This window comes from Asterias amurensis, chromosome 1, assembly GCF_032118995.1.
Source record: "Asterias amurensis chromosome 1, ASM3211899v1".
In the NCBI taxonomy this organism is placed as follows: Eukaryota; Metazoa; Echinodermata; class Asteroidea; order Forcipulatida; family Asteriidae; genus Asterias; species Asterias amurensis.
In genome coordinates this window covers 32,716,710-32,732,915 of record NC_092648.1, presented here as the reverse complement: position 1 = coordinate 32,732,915, position 16,206 = coordinate 32,716,710, and the positions used below count along the sequence as shown (strand labels likewise).

The 16,206-nt window shown below is 38.4% G+C and overlaps 1 protein-coding gene across 1 annotated transcript; it reads left to right on the top strand.

The window, feature by feature from the left end:
• The first annotated feature begins 1,435 nt into the window (after positions 1-1,435).
• LOC139937190 (adenylate kinase 7-like) lies at positions 1,436-15,581 on the top strand. Its single transcript, XM_071932256.1, has 17 exons — positions 1,436-1,625; positions 2,506-2,682; positions 3,283-3,391; positions 3,815-3,909; positions 4,948-5,058; positions 5,757-5,840; positions 6,401-6,489; positions 7,299-7,389; positions 8,020-8,097; positions 8,852-9,001; positions 9,631-9,759; positions 10,376-10,487; positions 11,729-11,857; positions 12,399-12,662; positions 13,180-13,400; positions 14,000-14,158; positions 14,435-15,581. Exons 1-17 carry the CDS (start codon positions 1,530-1,532, stop codon positions 14,471-14,473), a joined length of 2,133 nt encoding a protein of 710 aa, XP_071788357.1. The 5' UTR covers positions 1,436-1,529; the 3' UTR covers positions 14,474-15,581.
• The last annotated feature ends 625 nt before the right edge of the window (positions 15,582-16,206 follow it).

The following is a 16,206-nucleotide window of genomic DNA, read 5'->3' as shown; positions in this document are numbered from 1 at the left end:
TTGGTAAACAGGGGGGAGAAAGATTCGCGATGTGTGAGTTGAGCGAAAGATACTCGTCTTTTAAAACAAATCAACGCCCGCGAAACGCAGCTAATTACTGGTACCCGGAAAGAAAAATTGTTATCATTAATTTTCTTCCCCCCACGTTCCCCAAATGATGATTGGATCGAAGCGCCTCACTGGGGCAGCGATCGCGTGGAGTATAGTGAATGGTCAAGGGGGTTTTGAGACTCAGAAACAACGACAACGTTGTTGTTTATTTATTCAATGCTAAAGATGTGTTTTATAAGAAACGTTTTAAATTTTTGTCATGGTTCCTACCATTAAATGTAAAAGTTAAACCTTTTTTCGTTAGAGTGGGTGATACTCTTTGAAATACCATTCACTCAAAAAAATATATTTTTTAATGTTTGGGGCCAAAAATCTGACATAGCATCTTTAATCTAGTTTATCGGAATGAAAACTTCGAATTCATGCTAAAGTGGGGTCCTCCTATAAAAACCTAATTTCTCCGGACTGTTTGTTGGTTCGATGTGGCATTTTGGTGGAAACCATTTCAAGATAATGAGATCTAAGAACTTTATGCGCTTTGTCTCTCAAGATTCAAATGCTGCTTTAGTTCGTTTATGAATTTTAAACTGTTCTTTTGCCAATCTGGTGGGCCCGGTGTGCAGTGAGGCCGCTTCGTTGGTGTGGTGGGAGGGGCGGGGGGCTGTTTGCAAAGACATGAGGAGGGCAAGTTTCTTTCCAACTTCTCATAAAGGCACTGGTCGCGTAAACTTCTTGGTTTTTTTTAAGCCTGGAAATCATGAATGGGGCGGAGAAGGTGGCGGGCGGGTGGTTGAGGGGGGGGGGGGCACAGTCTCACAGTAATAGAATTTCCCGGTGGTTTCCTTTTTATTTTCCTTTGGGGTGTTTTTTCTCTCGGTAGGCCTACGTCTCCACAATGTACCGAAAACCACTTTGACTGACACTACACATACACAGTTTTTAAACTATCCTGGGGACATCTCAGTTCTTTTCTCTGTTTGTCATCATACCATACACAAAATTCCCCGTGGAGATTGTATGCTCTATTCATCCATTCTGACCTCCAGTCTTTTCTCTTTCAAGAGTATTATTTTGGAAAAACAATACCCCCAAAGAAATTACACAAAATCGTTCATTAAATAATTCATTCGTTGTCGAAGTGGCTCTTAAACTGTCGAACTTTTGAAGTTCTCGATCGGCACGAAAAGTAAAAAATTGATGACCGTTATTGCATGCAGCAGTCTCGCCCATCAGCCAGCCTCTGTCTACTACCATGGAGGAAGAACACATCACACTGCATTTATTTGTTGTGATGACTTTCCCACTTTTCATTTAAATAGCGCCCTCTCTTGATGAAATAGCAGTAAGACAGTGTTATGTCACGTGACTTTCATAGCGACAAGGGGTACATCAACCACTTGCGCGTAGTAACTAAAACCTGGTCCTTCATCTCGATTTAGAGAGCAAATTGACAGCGTAAATCACACCTTTCACCGACAATGGCAGACGAAGAGTCAGAGACGACTGCGAAGCCATCAAGCAAGCGCATTTTTGTCAACCATGTCGATTGCTATCATGGCAAAAATATTGGGAAAGTAAGTCAGCAACCAACTGTTTCGTGTTTTTGTTGTTTCGAATCATTCATCACTTTTTCATGTGTTTTAGATGGTTAACCGAAATTAAATCTTTATTATTAAATAAAATGAGTATTTTAAAAATAAACATAATAGTGAATAGGCCCAACATGCCCATGGCAAATGAAGCTGTTAACGTAAAAAAAAATAATAAAAAAATCAATCTAGTTCTAGTCAACCCCCCCCCCCCCACCGCCCCCTCTCCCACCACAAGCAGACAGACAACCAATGGAAACTGGGCCCAATTTCATGGCTTACGATCACCATTTTATGATTTTCTGCTTACTCTGCAAGCGCTGAATTTCTGCGCTAGCTGTGTTGTGTGGAGCAAAAGATAATCAGTAACGTGGAGTACGCACCCTCGCAACTATTAACTAATTTTTTTAGTTTGATGATTTTAAATAACACACACTTAGAAAACCTTATGGTCAGATGGACGTAAACTGTTTCCATATTTAAAAATAGCGAAATTATGTCAAAACATAATGAATTATCTTGTCTTGTGTACGAATTGCGATAAACAAGTTTTTTTTACCTACATCTTAAAATGACAAGAAGCTCAAAGGTAGAGATGCCCAAGAAAGGTTGCTGAAAAGCGCGTTGACGTGTACCAGCATAGATAGATGGGTAGATAAATACTGAAATTCATCACCAATCTGCCTGGGCCCTGGCTGATTGTGTTAAATGGACAAAAGGTATTGTGGGTTTAATCACAGTTCCTTTTGTCAGTCAGGTGGAAACGGGATAAGGTCTACAGGCATACAGAAGATGTCTTGTTTGTTTTGAGTATAAGGTCCGGTATACGCTTTTACCCAGGTTTTCTAACCTTCCTTGTCTGCAGTACCTATCCAATTGTGTCGTTGGGGCGTCTCTGGAGGAAATAGAGGAGGAAGAAGAAGATGATGTTTCTGTACAGAGCGACGTCGTTGGTCCACCAAAGATAGGAACCTATCACATCATTGGATCCCTCAAGAATCGCAATAAGCCAAAACCAGCTTGGGTGCAAGAAATTGTCAGTGTGAGTTTGAGTTTAGTTATTTAGTTATTTTGTCATATAATAAGATACGAACTGCCTCTAGCTACCGGGCAATCTCGGTAGTCTAGTTGGTAAGACACTGCTCTAGAATTGCAAGGGTCATGGGTTCGAATCCCACCCGAGTAATATGCCTGTGATATTTTTTCACAGGACTCGGGGAAGTACTGAGTATACAGTGCTAACACACATCGGTGTATGGGTAAAAACTAAAATTAATATTTTGTCATGTTGCCATAATGTCATCCACACTGTTGTTGATTCAGGGATAAAACTTGGAGATTGGATCCGTCATACCTAAAAAAGCATTAGCGCTGTGGTCTAAATGAAATAGCGCTATATAAAAGCCCATTGTATTGTATTGTATTTGTATTGTGAACAAAAGTTTTGTTAAAATATTTGGTTTGAAATCTCAAAGAAACCTTTAAATGTTTAATTGGTTGCTAAAAAGGCAAATACCTCTATTATGTCATAATTGTGCCTAATTTGAAAAAAAACAAATATAAAGATTGTATCCGGGACCCAGCTTCCTTGTTAAATCACATCTTCAGTATTCTTATTTGTTTTGTTTTTGTTTACTTGTAGTTCCCTGAGAAGGAGCACATGTTGGAACATCTTGCAGAGTGTGATGTTGTTGTTTATGACATCAATGAGGACCCTAGTCAGATTGACGAAGCTTCATGGGCTGTTTCAGGTGAGGTCAAAGACCAATGAACTCTGACCCAAAACGATTTTACTGAGAGACTTTTAGATGCTAAACAAAGCCAAGACAACCAACGTTCTCAAAGAAAGCACCATGATTTATTGTTTTCAAGATTCATTTAGCGTTTTTACACAATTGCCAGTTTGTTAGATCTCTGTTGTGCACTGCATAAGAGTTCAGCTTTTAATTGGGGCATCCGCTGGTTAATGGTTATTACAGTGAACAACTGAAAGTAAATAAAAACGCTGTCCCTCTTTGGCAAGCTCTCCCCTGTCATCTCTCATCTCGGATCTTTCTAATTCATTTTGAAAGTGGAGCCAATTTAATGTAGAAGCTCACCTTTGAATCTTTAGGTCAATCGAATTTTCTGATAAAACACTCACTGTCATTTTAACTTTCTTTTCCTTCATGCAGCATTACACGCAGAGCTGGATCGTTTTGAATCTCCAAAGATGTTCGTGCTGATCTCAAACGTCATGACGTGGGCCAAGAGCAAGCCTGTAGATCCAGTAAGCTTCCATTCTTGCCAAAATCTTCTCTATTAACAATTCCAGAAATAAAACTAAATGATCTTATATTCTTAGTGTTATCAGTGCATCAGCCAAACTTTATTTAACCCTCCTACTGTCTCTCCATTCAATATCATCAGCTGTGGTTTATTAAATGCAGATGATATCAGTAGCCTGCATCCGATAAAATTATGTTTAAAAAAGTTGTAGAAATCTCAGTATTTCATTTGCGAGAAAATAGACTTTGCTGTTGCAAACTGCTTACCAACCAAAGGGATCTAAGGTATAAATGCAAAACAAATAGTTAATGGCCTGATGTTTTGACCCTAGCAGAGTCTTTCTCACTGTTCATGTTTGTTGTGTTGTCATTTAGCCTTCAAGAAAGACTCCTGCTAGAGTCGAAACGTCCAGCCATTATTTACACTAACTTGTTGACTGCTCCATAATTTTATATGAAGAACTTGAGTTTTAATTTTACCATACACTGATTTGTGACACTCGGTGCTTTCCCAGAGTCCTGTGAATAAATAATCCACAGCCACTCAGGTGGAATTCAGACCCACAATCTCTGCACTTTAGAACAGGTATCTTTATTCACAAGACCACTGAGCGTGCCCGGTGACGAAAGGCCATTTCAAAATCTTGGCCCAATTTCATTGAGCTGCTTAAGCGCAAAAAGTAGCTAAGCATAACAAAGTTACTCTTAACAGATTAAGGTTACCAGCCAAACTACGATGTCACAAGTACCATTTGTGACTGGTATCCTGCTCAATTCTGCTTAGCAGAAAATTGTTGAGCATTATTTTCTGCCTAAGCAGCTCTACGAAATTGGGCCCTGTACGGTATCAAAATAATTAGTTATCCCCAGAGAAATTATTACTTGAAAAACCTTAAACCAAAACGATCAGTCGAAACTCATGTCAATTTACTTGATGTCAATTCGTAATGAACATGATCATAAAAACTTTCTACAAACATTAACCAAAAGAATGTTTTGATGAGCAATGAATCTCAATTTTTAATTTTTTTTTTCACAAGGATGATCCTGAGATCCCATTTACTGAGGAGGATTACAGACGACGGAAAGCACATAGCAACTTCAAGGCTCACACTAGCGCTGAGAAGCTTGTTATTAAACTGGGCAAAACGGTAAGTTTAGAAAATGCGCTATATTAAGACTTTGATATTAAGACTTTGATATTATCATTATTATTATTAATGTGAGACTGCACAGTCAGAATTAATTATTGATTTCAGGATGTTTGATTATTAGTCAACTATTTATGAGTAAATGCAATTCATTAAGCTGCGATTGGCTTGCTTTGTGTGCGAACTAAGAATGCGAGATTCCTGTAACAGTTTTTAAATTATATATATTATTTTACACCAACTGTAATGTTTTATAAGCACTGTATACCAAAACTTTTCTTCTGGAAAGTACTGAGTATACATTGCTTATCAATCCTTTATACCATGAGCAGCAAGCTGTATCAGTACCTCTCATCACTAACCCCTCAGCCTCGCTACCATGGGCAGCGTGCTGTATTAATACCTCTTGTCACTAACCCCTAGAAGTGAATGCTGAAAAATAACAGTAATTGGCTCCCTAGATAAATTGGCTATTTGGCTCGCACTCTTGTTTAAAACTTTTGAGCACTTTTATGGTGCTAAGCACGCATGTGTCACAATGCAAGTAATTTGTACTGTGGGGAAATAATCTTAAAGTTAAGAGTTGTGGTAAACACCATGATAAATCTCTTTGAAGAAATTGTGGTGATTCTAAAGAAAAAAACCTCAAAACCCCATTGTTTTGATTAGTTTTTGTGATTTCAACTTTATCCCGTCAGAACAAGGCTAAGTTTGTGACCTACGTTGTTGCATCTGGACTGACATACGGTGGTGGTGAAAACATCTTCCACTATTTGTTCAAGGTAAGCTCTTGTTAATATCAAAAAATAATATTTGTTTTTTTGCCATAATTTTCACCCATGTGAAACAAGCAGTTGACTCAGTAATTTCTGGAAATCTGAGGCAAAAAAAATCCCCATGCATATTATCAGTTGGGCTTAAGTGTAAGGGCGAAAAACAAATTATATGTGGTATCTCTAATGCAAAATTAACATATTAATTTACAAAAATGATAAATGGGTTTTTTTAAGTCAAAGTTTTTGCAACCAGTCAATTGTTTTAATCCTATATAAAAATAAGGACATTTACCATATATATACAATTAAACTAACCTATACAAATTTAATTTTCATTTGGGGGTGGCAAGCTTGGGCAAAGACATTTTGAGAAGGCTGTTTGATGTATTGAAACATTCATTTGGGCATTGTTTTCAATCTCACTTGGGATTGGGGTGGGGTGGAAAAGGGGGTTGCTGCTCTCCTCCCTATATGGTTGTGACGCTGGCGAGACAACCTTTTAAAACAAAACAAAAACAGCAAAACACGTTTTAAACCAAAATGTTGTTCGTTTTCTTGGGTTGCAGGCTGCCTGGCACGGTGAGGTGGAAGCTCTTCAATGCTTTGGCAATGGAATGAACATCCTCCCCACTATTCATGTCAAAGATCTGGCTGGGTAAGATTGAGAACTCTTGCATATTTTTTACATAGCTACCCTAGCCACCTCAAAGAAGTTGGCATTATTGTGGCAGTTGTCCTGTGTAATAACAATAATAATGATGTATTTATACAGCGCATTTTCCATATATATACATGTTCAAATGCGCTTGACAGAGATGTTGTTAACAGAACAGGGGTGGATTTCACAAAGAGTTAAGACTAGTCTTATCTTGAGTTAGGACGAGTTACTCTTCCTAACTTAGGACTAGCTATACGTTTTTGATATCTCCTAGGACTAGTCCTAAGTTAGGACTAGTCCTAACTCTTTTTGAAATCCACCCCAGGTGAGTTTTGAGCAGTGTTTTGAACTTGTTTTAACAAGTTTAAAACAGTTGTTGAGTACGAAGAGATTTTGTTAGTTTACTCCAAAGTTTGGGAGCAGCAGTAATGAAGGCTCTATCACTAAGTGTGGGTAGCATCTTGGGAGATGGGTGCTGCTTATTGTTCACCTAGTCCACAAGTCCATTGCAGGCAAGATGAGGAAACTTCATTTAGATTGACTGGCATAAAAGTCAAAGAGAATCAAAATCTAAGTGAAAAGAAGCTACCATAAAAAACATAAGCCTGGTTTATACTTCATGTGATTTTGAAAGCACAGTGAATTTCTCTATGCCACACTTGGACGACAGGGCATACTGGTTTGTTTCCGGCACGTATTTCGCTTGAAACATGTGAAGTTTGAATCTGACTGTAGGCTTTACCATGGAATAATATATTAAAAGTAGCTTTGATATTGACATGCTTTGGTCTGTTTTTTCCTGACAGTGTGATCCAGAACATAGCAGACGCTCGACCCAAAACCAGGTATCTCTTAGCCGTAGATGACTCCCAGAACTCATTGGAAGATATTGTCAAGGTTACTACAGATTTGTTTAAAGATTTTATCAGCATCTTCTTATTCTGCTCTTATTCTGCTCATGTTCTTCTATTTCAGCATTTATGTTAAGCATTTATAGATGAAAATAAAGATTTAAAGACAATGGACACTATTGGTAATTGTCAAAGACCAGTCTTCTCACTTGGTGAATCTCAACATATGCTTCAAATAACAAACCTGTGAAAATTTGAACTCAATTGGTCGTCGAAGTTGCGAGATAATAATGAAAGAAAAAACACCCTTGTCACACAAAGTTGTGTGCTTTTAGATGCTTGATTTGGAGACCTCAAATTCTAGTTCTGAGGTCTCGAAATCAAATTCGTGGAAAACTACTTCAGAAAATTACTTCAGAGGGAGCCGTTTCTCACAATGTTTTATACTATCAACCTCTCCCCATTACTTGTTATCAAGTAAGGTTTTATGCTAATAATTATTTTGACTTATTACCAATAGTGTCCACTGCCTTTAAGGTAAAATTATGGGAGTTCTATTTGTTAGGCAATATAAGTATAACTTGTGTAGTTTTTGTTAAAATGTTAACTACTTTTAATTATGTAAACTGAGGTAACCCTGATAATAAACCTAGTGCTTGTTTGTTTTTGTATCCAGTGCATCAGCACCAATCTGGGAACAGGCAAAGTGAAACACATCACCAAAGAAGATGCCTTGCTAAGCAAAGGGCTTTCGGTAAGTTAAGACCGTTGATTCTTTATGAGCCCCTATTAAACCGAAGCTATGAGATCATGTATGACGGCTGAGTCTAGTGTAGTGCAAGACCTAGGATTACAAGGGGGCCGTGGCCTCTGTATAAGTTTTCCAAAGATTTTAAAGATTTTTTCAATGGAAGTGCCCTTTTTCAAAGTGAAAATTATGTCAAGTCTGTCATAAAGACAAATATTTAGAGGCAAACAAATGAGTGTTGTAAAGAATGGAGCATGAAATAAAACAACTAGCTTATACTTCTTTGAATAGAATATGAAGGCAGTCAGTATCTCCCTGATTGCGAGTTGCAAATGATGGCAGCTTCGCAACTAAATGAGTAATAAAATCCTCGAGATTCCAGGGTTTTGGATTTGATGAATTCCAGTTGCCTTGGGGTTGGGTTTCACAGAGAAAGATGTCATTCTCTCACATCTCTCGCATTCTCTCATATCTATTGTCTACTAAGGGTGGTATCACTGACGGGTTATTAACAGCTCTTTTCGAATGCTAAATAGAAGAGAAAAATTGTTGATGGTTTATGGTTTATTTAAAAACGTTTGAAAATTGGCAGTCCAACGACCGAATCACATTCTGAATTTACAAAGTGTGATGTCTCAATACAAATCACCATGCTAATATTGTCTTTCGATGAATTTTATTGCTCTGTGAAATCGAGTCCAGGGTCGACAAACGACTCATTTTGCTTGATCTCATCACATTTATTGTGTCACCCATACAGCAACAAGACTTTGACATGTTGTTGACCAATTTGAGGATGGATGGAGTGTACACCAAGGAGAACATGAATATTCATTGGGTATCGGAGAGAGGAGTTATTGAGAATATCACTCAAATTATTCAAGAATTCAAAGCCACCAGAGGGCTCCTGGTAAGTTCAATCATTATTAAAGCCTCTAGGTTTCTTCAAGATTTACAAAACTATCAAGGATCCATTAATGGCAGTAGTTTTGTTGATTTCCCCTAATTTTGTGTGATTAGCTATATTTTCCCCAAAATTATAATACTGTTTTTAATTGTAGATATTTCAATTATTCCCATGGCCCACTTCTCCTGCCAGACATCAAACTGTTGCATGATTTGAATAATTTAGATTTCAATTTCTCCACAAATGAAAGTTATTTTCTCAAATTTTCCAATGACCTATAAAGCTTGGAATTGCACCGTGTTATTTCATATGTTTAAAATATTTGTATACACCACTATACAAATTTGTCCATTCCGTAGCCTCAAGCCGTACCGAATTGGTGGCTACAACTGTTGCTATGGGTGTTGATAAGAACGGTCTATACTTCAACACATTATAACAATCCAGCCATAGCCGCAGCCACCTGTTTGAACTCTGCCTTGAATACAGTTACAAAGCTCCATTCCTATTGAATGCAGAAATACTACTCTGTTTCAAAAACTGCGGAATCTATCCGTATCTTATTGAAGCATGCTGATTATTTCCTTTGACCATTGAAATCTTTCAATTCTTTCTTTTTTGTTGCCTTTCAGCCAATGCGAGGTTGTGTTCTGGGCCCGCCAGCCGTGGGGAAGACCTGTGTTACGGCAGCCCTGTGTAAACATTACAAACTTCATCACATCAAGATTAAAGATGTCATTGATGAAGCCATTGAAATCCTGGTAAGGAGAATAATTATTAATTCTTTATCAACAGTATGCATCATTTGCAAAAATCATTTGAATTGAATCATAAAGTAAAGTTTTTTAAAGTTTTTTAAAAACACCTTGCAGTAGACCTGAGTCATTTCATTTACGTTGCCTTGGATCGGTCGGGTTAGTCTTTGAAAAGCGTTTGTAACCGTTTGTTATAAAATGCATATGGTTATAGAAAGATGTTTTAAAAGTAGAATACAATGATCCACACAAATTTGCCTCGAAACTGCATGGTTTTCCTTTTACTTTGCGAACTAACACGGTCATTTATGGGAGTAAAAAATTTGACTCCCATAAATGGCCGACCGTGATAGTGGACGAGGTAAAGGAAAACCACGCAATTTTGAGTGATACTTGTGTGGATCATCATATTCTACTTTTAAAACATCTTTCTAATCATATGCATTTTATAACAAACAGTTACAAACACTTTTCAAAGACCAACTCGACCGATCCAAGGCAACGTGTTCCTTTAATTGGCCTAGAGGCCTACTTGTTAGTTTTATACTTTGACCAATAAATACTGTTTGGTGAAGAAAATGTAACTTTGTTAACTAAGATGGACTTGATGTTGATGTTATAGGAGAAGAGTGCAGCAAGAGCCGACTCTGATGAGAATGAAGATGACGATGGCAAGGCACAAGAAGATCAAGAATTACTGGAAGCAATCATGGAGAGTAAAGAGTCAAATAATGGTAAGACTTTCCAAATAAATGAGTTTTGGTCCTTAAAAAAAGTGGATTCCTTAAAGGAAACCTGTTGCCTTGGATTGGACGAGTTGGTCTATAAAAAGCGTTTGTAGCCAATTGTTATAAAATGCATATGATTGGAAAGATGTTTTAAAAGTAGAATACAATGATCCACACAAACGTGCATCAAAATTGCACGGTTCTCCTTTTACCTCGTCGACTAACACGGTCGGCCATTTATGGGTGTCAAAATAAATGAATGGCCGACCGTGGTAGTCGACAAATAAAAGGAGAACCGTGCAATTTTTATGCACGTTTGTGTGGATCATTGTATTCTACTTTTACAACATCTTTCTAACCATATGCATTTTATAAAAAAACGGTTAATAACGCTTTTCAAAGACCAGCTCAACCGATCCAAGGCAACGTGTTCCTTTAATGAAAGACAATGAAGTGGTGGTATGTCCATTCTTGTACAACATATTTGTACAACAAATGGACAAAGGTCTGGAATCGGGGTTACTTAATACTCCAAGAAAGGGATGTTACAAGCCATGTTTTCCAGAACCTGTTGTTTCTCTGTGTATGAGTGAAATGAAGGGGTATCACGATAGGTGCATTGCCTGTTCATGCTACACACTGGATATAAAAGTCGAACCCCTTCTCTTGATGATAAGTGTAATGGGAACTTCGCTTGATGATAAGTGTAATGGGAACTTCGCTTGATGATAAGTGTAATGGGAACTTCCCCCTTAGACTGTTAGAGGGGTACTATGCAATTTTCCTCTAGTAAGGGCCACTTCTATGAGGAAAACGTAGACGTGTACACAACGAGTTTAACAGCTTTACGTCCCATCAGGATCAAGCAATAATAGTGAAGTGTCTTGCTTAAGGACACCAGTGTCATGAACGGGACTCGAACCCACACCAGGGCTTGAGTCTTGTGTGCTTGATTGCTCAGCCATGTCTCACTACAATTTACACTAGTCAGATAATGAGATGAATTGGAATAGCTGAAGCCTGTAGGACCTTGAAGGAGCAGAGGTGGTGTTTTGAGTGACTGGACTCCCGTTACAGTCATAAGGAAAAGGCAGCTACAGGACAGTCTGCTGGTGTTCATGGCTGGCCATTCTCAGAATCGTCACAAATATTGGATACAAAGATCAAAAATAATTTAAACCTATCAAGCTTGTTTGTATTGAATGACTGTGATTACCATTCAAGCTGCTTTGTGTTATGTTTCTTAGGTCGGATTGAAGATCAGTACATCCTTCGTTTTTATCGGGACAAGCTTCACTCCATGCCGTGCCAGAACCAAGGCTTTGTCTTAGATGGATTCCCTAAGACCATGGAACAGGCCAAGGAGCTATTCGCAGGTAAGACAATGGTTCCTCAGACAGTTATAGAGAGGTTTCGCATGCGTGCGGAAACAGGTACAGATATGGATATGAATGATAACCGTATCCGTTCACGTCAGCCGCGTGTTGGATTTTGTTATGCAAAATATAGCTATGTGTCACTTGAGTGTGCTTGCATTCATCATGAGTGTTTTTCCCCGATTTGCTTGCAAATGACTAACAATTTTTTGTCTGTACCAAGCACGATACCAGTGCAAGCAATTACATTGGAAATGTTTTTGATCTGGGCAAAAAGACAGCTAAAAGTCTGCAAAACACTGTTTTTCTACGACGTGTATGAGCTCCATTTCCGTTGAAACATGTATGCAAAATACGATAGTCGTGGATACACGTCATGTGAACACACAAAGTGTCGACGAATCGGTATCTGTATGTGTATCCATAGACTTGTGAAATCTCTCTAATGCTCAACTTGACCTCCTAAAGACGTGGATCACAGTTAAAGACTTTTTTGTCAGCAATGGCTCTCATGTATTTTCTTTAACCTCTCGTACTACAGCTGAAGATGAAGAAGAACAAGACGATAGCAGCAAAGTGCCTGTCTTTGACAAGCTGTCCATGCCAGAGGTAGTCATCTCCTTGGAGGCCCAGGACGACTTCCTCAAGAAGCGAGTCATGAACTTACCGGAGGGTCTAGTGGCCGGCACCCACAACAACGAGGAAGGTTTGATCCGTAGATTGACAGAGTTCCGGTCTGTGAATGAGGAAGACACAACTGTGCTGAACTACTTTGACGAGCTGGAAATCCATCCGGAGCACGTGGGTAAGTAAAGAGAAAATGTGTGGCTTGTACAAAAGGAACACTCACACAGACCCTGTGTGACATTGGTCTAAGGGGTCAGTATATAGTGATAAAATCTGTCAATGTTTTTTTTCTTCTCATTATTTTATACTGACATGGAATTTTAAGGTGGAACGGTAGGAATGTTGAAGTTGGATCGGATAAGTATTCCAGCCCATCCTCATGGATAAATCCATTAGACTGGTGGAACAGTCCATTGAAACATTCAAAATACTAATGCGCATATTACTTGTGTAGGTTTGCTCCAATACTTCAACACAATGATGCGGTCAACAGAGCGTTCCAGTGGTCCAATGGATTGTGGGCGTGTGCCTACGGGAACATTATAATTTTGCGCTTTTTCTTAATACTATAGATTACCAAGCATGCTCGGAGACGAAGAGCAAAGGATTTCCATATCATGTAAAGATTTGGTGTCTGTTTTGAGCCTATCAAGTGTCATAAACAAATCTAATGCCAAGTCAATTCTCACTCACAGATGTTACTAAGGAGGTAGATGTCAACAATGCCACTATTGTGGAGCAGATGATTAAGATCATGGGGGAGCCTCGTAACTATGGCCCCACCCCGGAGGAGGTTGACGAGATGGAACGCATTGAGACAGAGAAGAGAGTGAAGAAAGAGCAGGAGGAGAAGGAAGAGAAAGAGAGGCAAGAGGCACAGGAGGTGGCACTCAGGGAGCAACGGGAGAAAGAATGGGTAAGAAGACAATTTATTTTGTCTGTTCTTTATTAACCCTTTCATGCACATTTACATTAGTGATAAATTTACATATGGATGCATATATTGTTTTTTTTTCCCCCGTTTTTTTTTCGCAAGAGGCATTGAGAATCAATAGTTCAGTTTTTAGCAATTTCTTGATCATACCAGCTTAGGTGGATGCCTGAATGTAGCAGCAGAGGTCGAAGTTGCCGCTAGCCCGGGACTACCAGATTTACAGCCGGGCTACTCATTTATCCAGTTTGATGGACCCAATGGCTAGTGGAAAAATAATGCAAAAATCAACATTACAAACAGCAATGAACTGTGCTAATGGTGTATGTAAACTTTGTGCCGTGACTCAAGACATAATGTGTTTTTCGAGGTACCAAAATCTCAACCGTGCTATGCAAAATTCTGGATTACTAGCCCTGCTGACTACCATAAAATTACACCTACTTTTGACCCCTGAGCAGGGAAGATTGTTCAAAAGGCAGTGGCCAATATGACCAAGACAGTTTTGATGAAGGGTCTGCTGCCCTCTTCTGAAAACCACTGAATAAAATGTTCATTGTTTTTCCTCCCTTTCTTCCATCCAGGCTGACAGACTCGATGAAGTGAAACGTCAAGAGACAGAGCTTCTTGAGAATCAATCTATCCCACTACGTAACTACCTGATGAAACACGTCATGCCTTCACTCACACAAGGGTTGATAGAATGCTGTAAAGTCAGACCTGATGATGCCATTGACTACCTGGTAAGCCCTGCATGTAGTCACTCAGGCCAGGACCCAATTTTATAAAGCCTGGAAGCACAAAAATTTGCTAAGCATGAAATTTCTTCCTCGATTACCAACCAAATTTTAATTTTGTTGCATATTGCTTGTTACTGGCATTCAGCTGTTGTTTGCTTATCCTGAAAATAACTTGAACATTTGGTTGGAAATCCTGTTTTTATCTTACTTTTCTATTATGCCCCCCACCATTCATAACTAAATCATTGATTCATTATTGTTTTATTTTTGTTTCTACAGGCGGAGTATCTTTTCCGGAATAATCCACAAGTGGATTAGTTTGTCGCCCTCTCCTGTTTTTCTTAAAAATAGGGCAGACACATTCCTTGGAGCAGAAGAGGACAAAATACCAGAGTAGTGTCCATGATTTCAGTTAAGCTTTGACCCAAATCCTGGGTTGGTTTATTTCCTCCATTATGGGAGTTATTCTGTCCTACAAAAGATAATCTCATCCCACCTTTAGCGGCCTTATTGCACATGCTTTGGCATTGTACATGCAAATTTGATAATCAAAATTGTGAATAGTTCAAGAACATTCAGTTTAAAAGAAATTTTGCTCTGTTGGCTTTACATCATGTTGTTTAGGTTTCAACTACACAACTTCATGTGTTTCAAGAACCAACTATAGATTTTAAGTAGTGTTCTTCTTTAACAGTGGTCTGTGTAATAACCAAAAATGCCAGTACAACACCTTGGGACTAGTCAAATTTCTCTCCAGCATCCCTGTGAAGTATTAACTATGGACAATGAAAAGCTAGCAAATGAGAGAAGTGACAAGTTGAGTGGTCCCGCTGGCAAGTCACTGTCAACGTTCAAGGCAAACCCTGCTAATTAGTACATTCCTTCCATATTTATCAAATTTTACTGGAACAGACCTGAGTGGTTTTAGTCCACAGTGATTATTTTTCTCTCGGTGCCTTGCTTTAAAGGGGCACACCGGTGTGCCCCATTAAGGTTAAAGCTTGAATTGTAAATATAATTTGTATAGTTTTCATAATTTAGATTTGTCTTAATCCGTCCACGGAACTAATCCGCTGTATCCAAGGAGACAATGGAAGACAACTTTTACAATGCAAAACTTAATTTCTGCATTAAAACACCGTCAGATTTGTACATTCTGGCCCATCTGTATTTATTAATAATTTGTGGTAGTTTTAAGTTTTAAATAGTATTTTAATATGCTGTTAAATATAAATACTATGAAGTAATTTTGCAGTTTCCGTCCACTGATTCCTTGATTTCTTCCAACATGTTGATGATATTTAGATAATTTTGTATTATTGAGAACTGATTACTTACATTCTAATCACATGCATGGCTTGTTGTGTCTGATAAAATATTAATGACATGTAAATGAAAATGTGTGTTCTGAGGATATATTTGGTGCTTTTTTATGCACAAAACCGTCCAATTTGGTTGTCCAAGAGATACATTAATCTATTACTGTTATGAGGCAAACTAAAATTATTCAAATTTGTATTTCTGTTACATTTGTTTCTAATATAAATAAACTTTTCAACTTCATCTGAAATCTAAAAGTCTAGGGTCTTTATGTAACTAAGTACGTGTTAAATTCTAACCCTTTGAAATGTTATAGATTCCCCCCTCCCAAATTAAATACAGACCTTGACTACGCTAAATCTAGTTGCACAAGTTTTTCGCTGGAGTTTTAAGGATACAGTACAACTCTTATATACCCGTTCTGTCATGCAGTTACTTTCTTGCCAATGGTTCCGGCCATTTTTGGATGAAAATTGCTTGTCAATATTGGGGCCTTATTTCATGAAGCTGCTCTATGAAATCGCGCAATGCGGTGCAAGTTGCATCGGCATCGCCTCATTTGAATACCATAAAGTAAAACAGTAGGAATAACGAGGTTTATCAAGGATGATGTCGGGCGAATTGGGTCAATGGAGATATTGAGATGATGGCAGGAGTCGGACTCACAGGTCCTTTTTATTATTCTCGATGACAATAATAGAAAAAGACCTGTCAGTGGGGTGCCTAGGACA

What these genes read in the sequence shown, in the direction of transcription:
- LOC139937190 (XM_071932256.1), top strand. Translation starts at nt 1,530, where the DNA reads ATGGCAGACGAAGAGTCAGAGACGACTGCGAAGCCATCAAGCAAGCGC. An exon ending in TCTTCCACTATTTGTTCAAG is followed by an intron (nt 5,841 to 6,400) that starts GTAAGCTCTTGT and finishes CTTGGGTTGCAG; the next exon opens with GCTGCCTGGCACGGTGAGGT. An exon ending in TGCTAAGCAAAGGGCTTTCG is followed by an intron (nt 8,098 to 8,851) that starts GTAAGTTAAGAC and finishes TCACCCATACAG; the next exon opens with CAACAAGACTTTGACATGTT.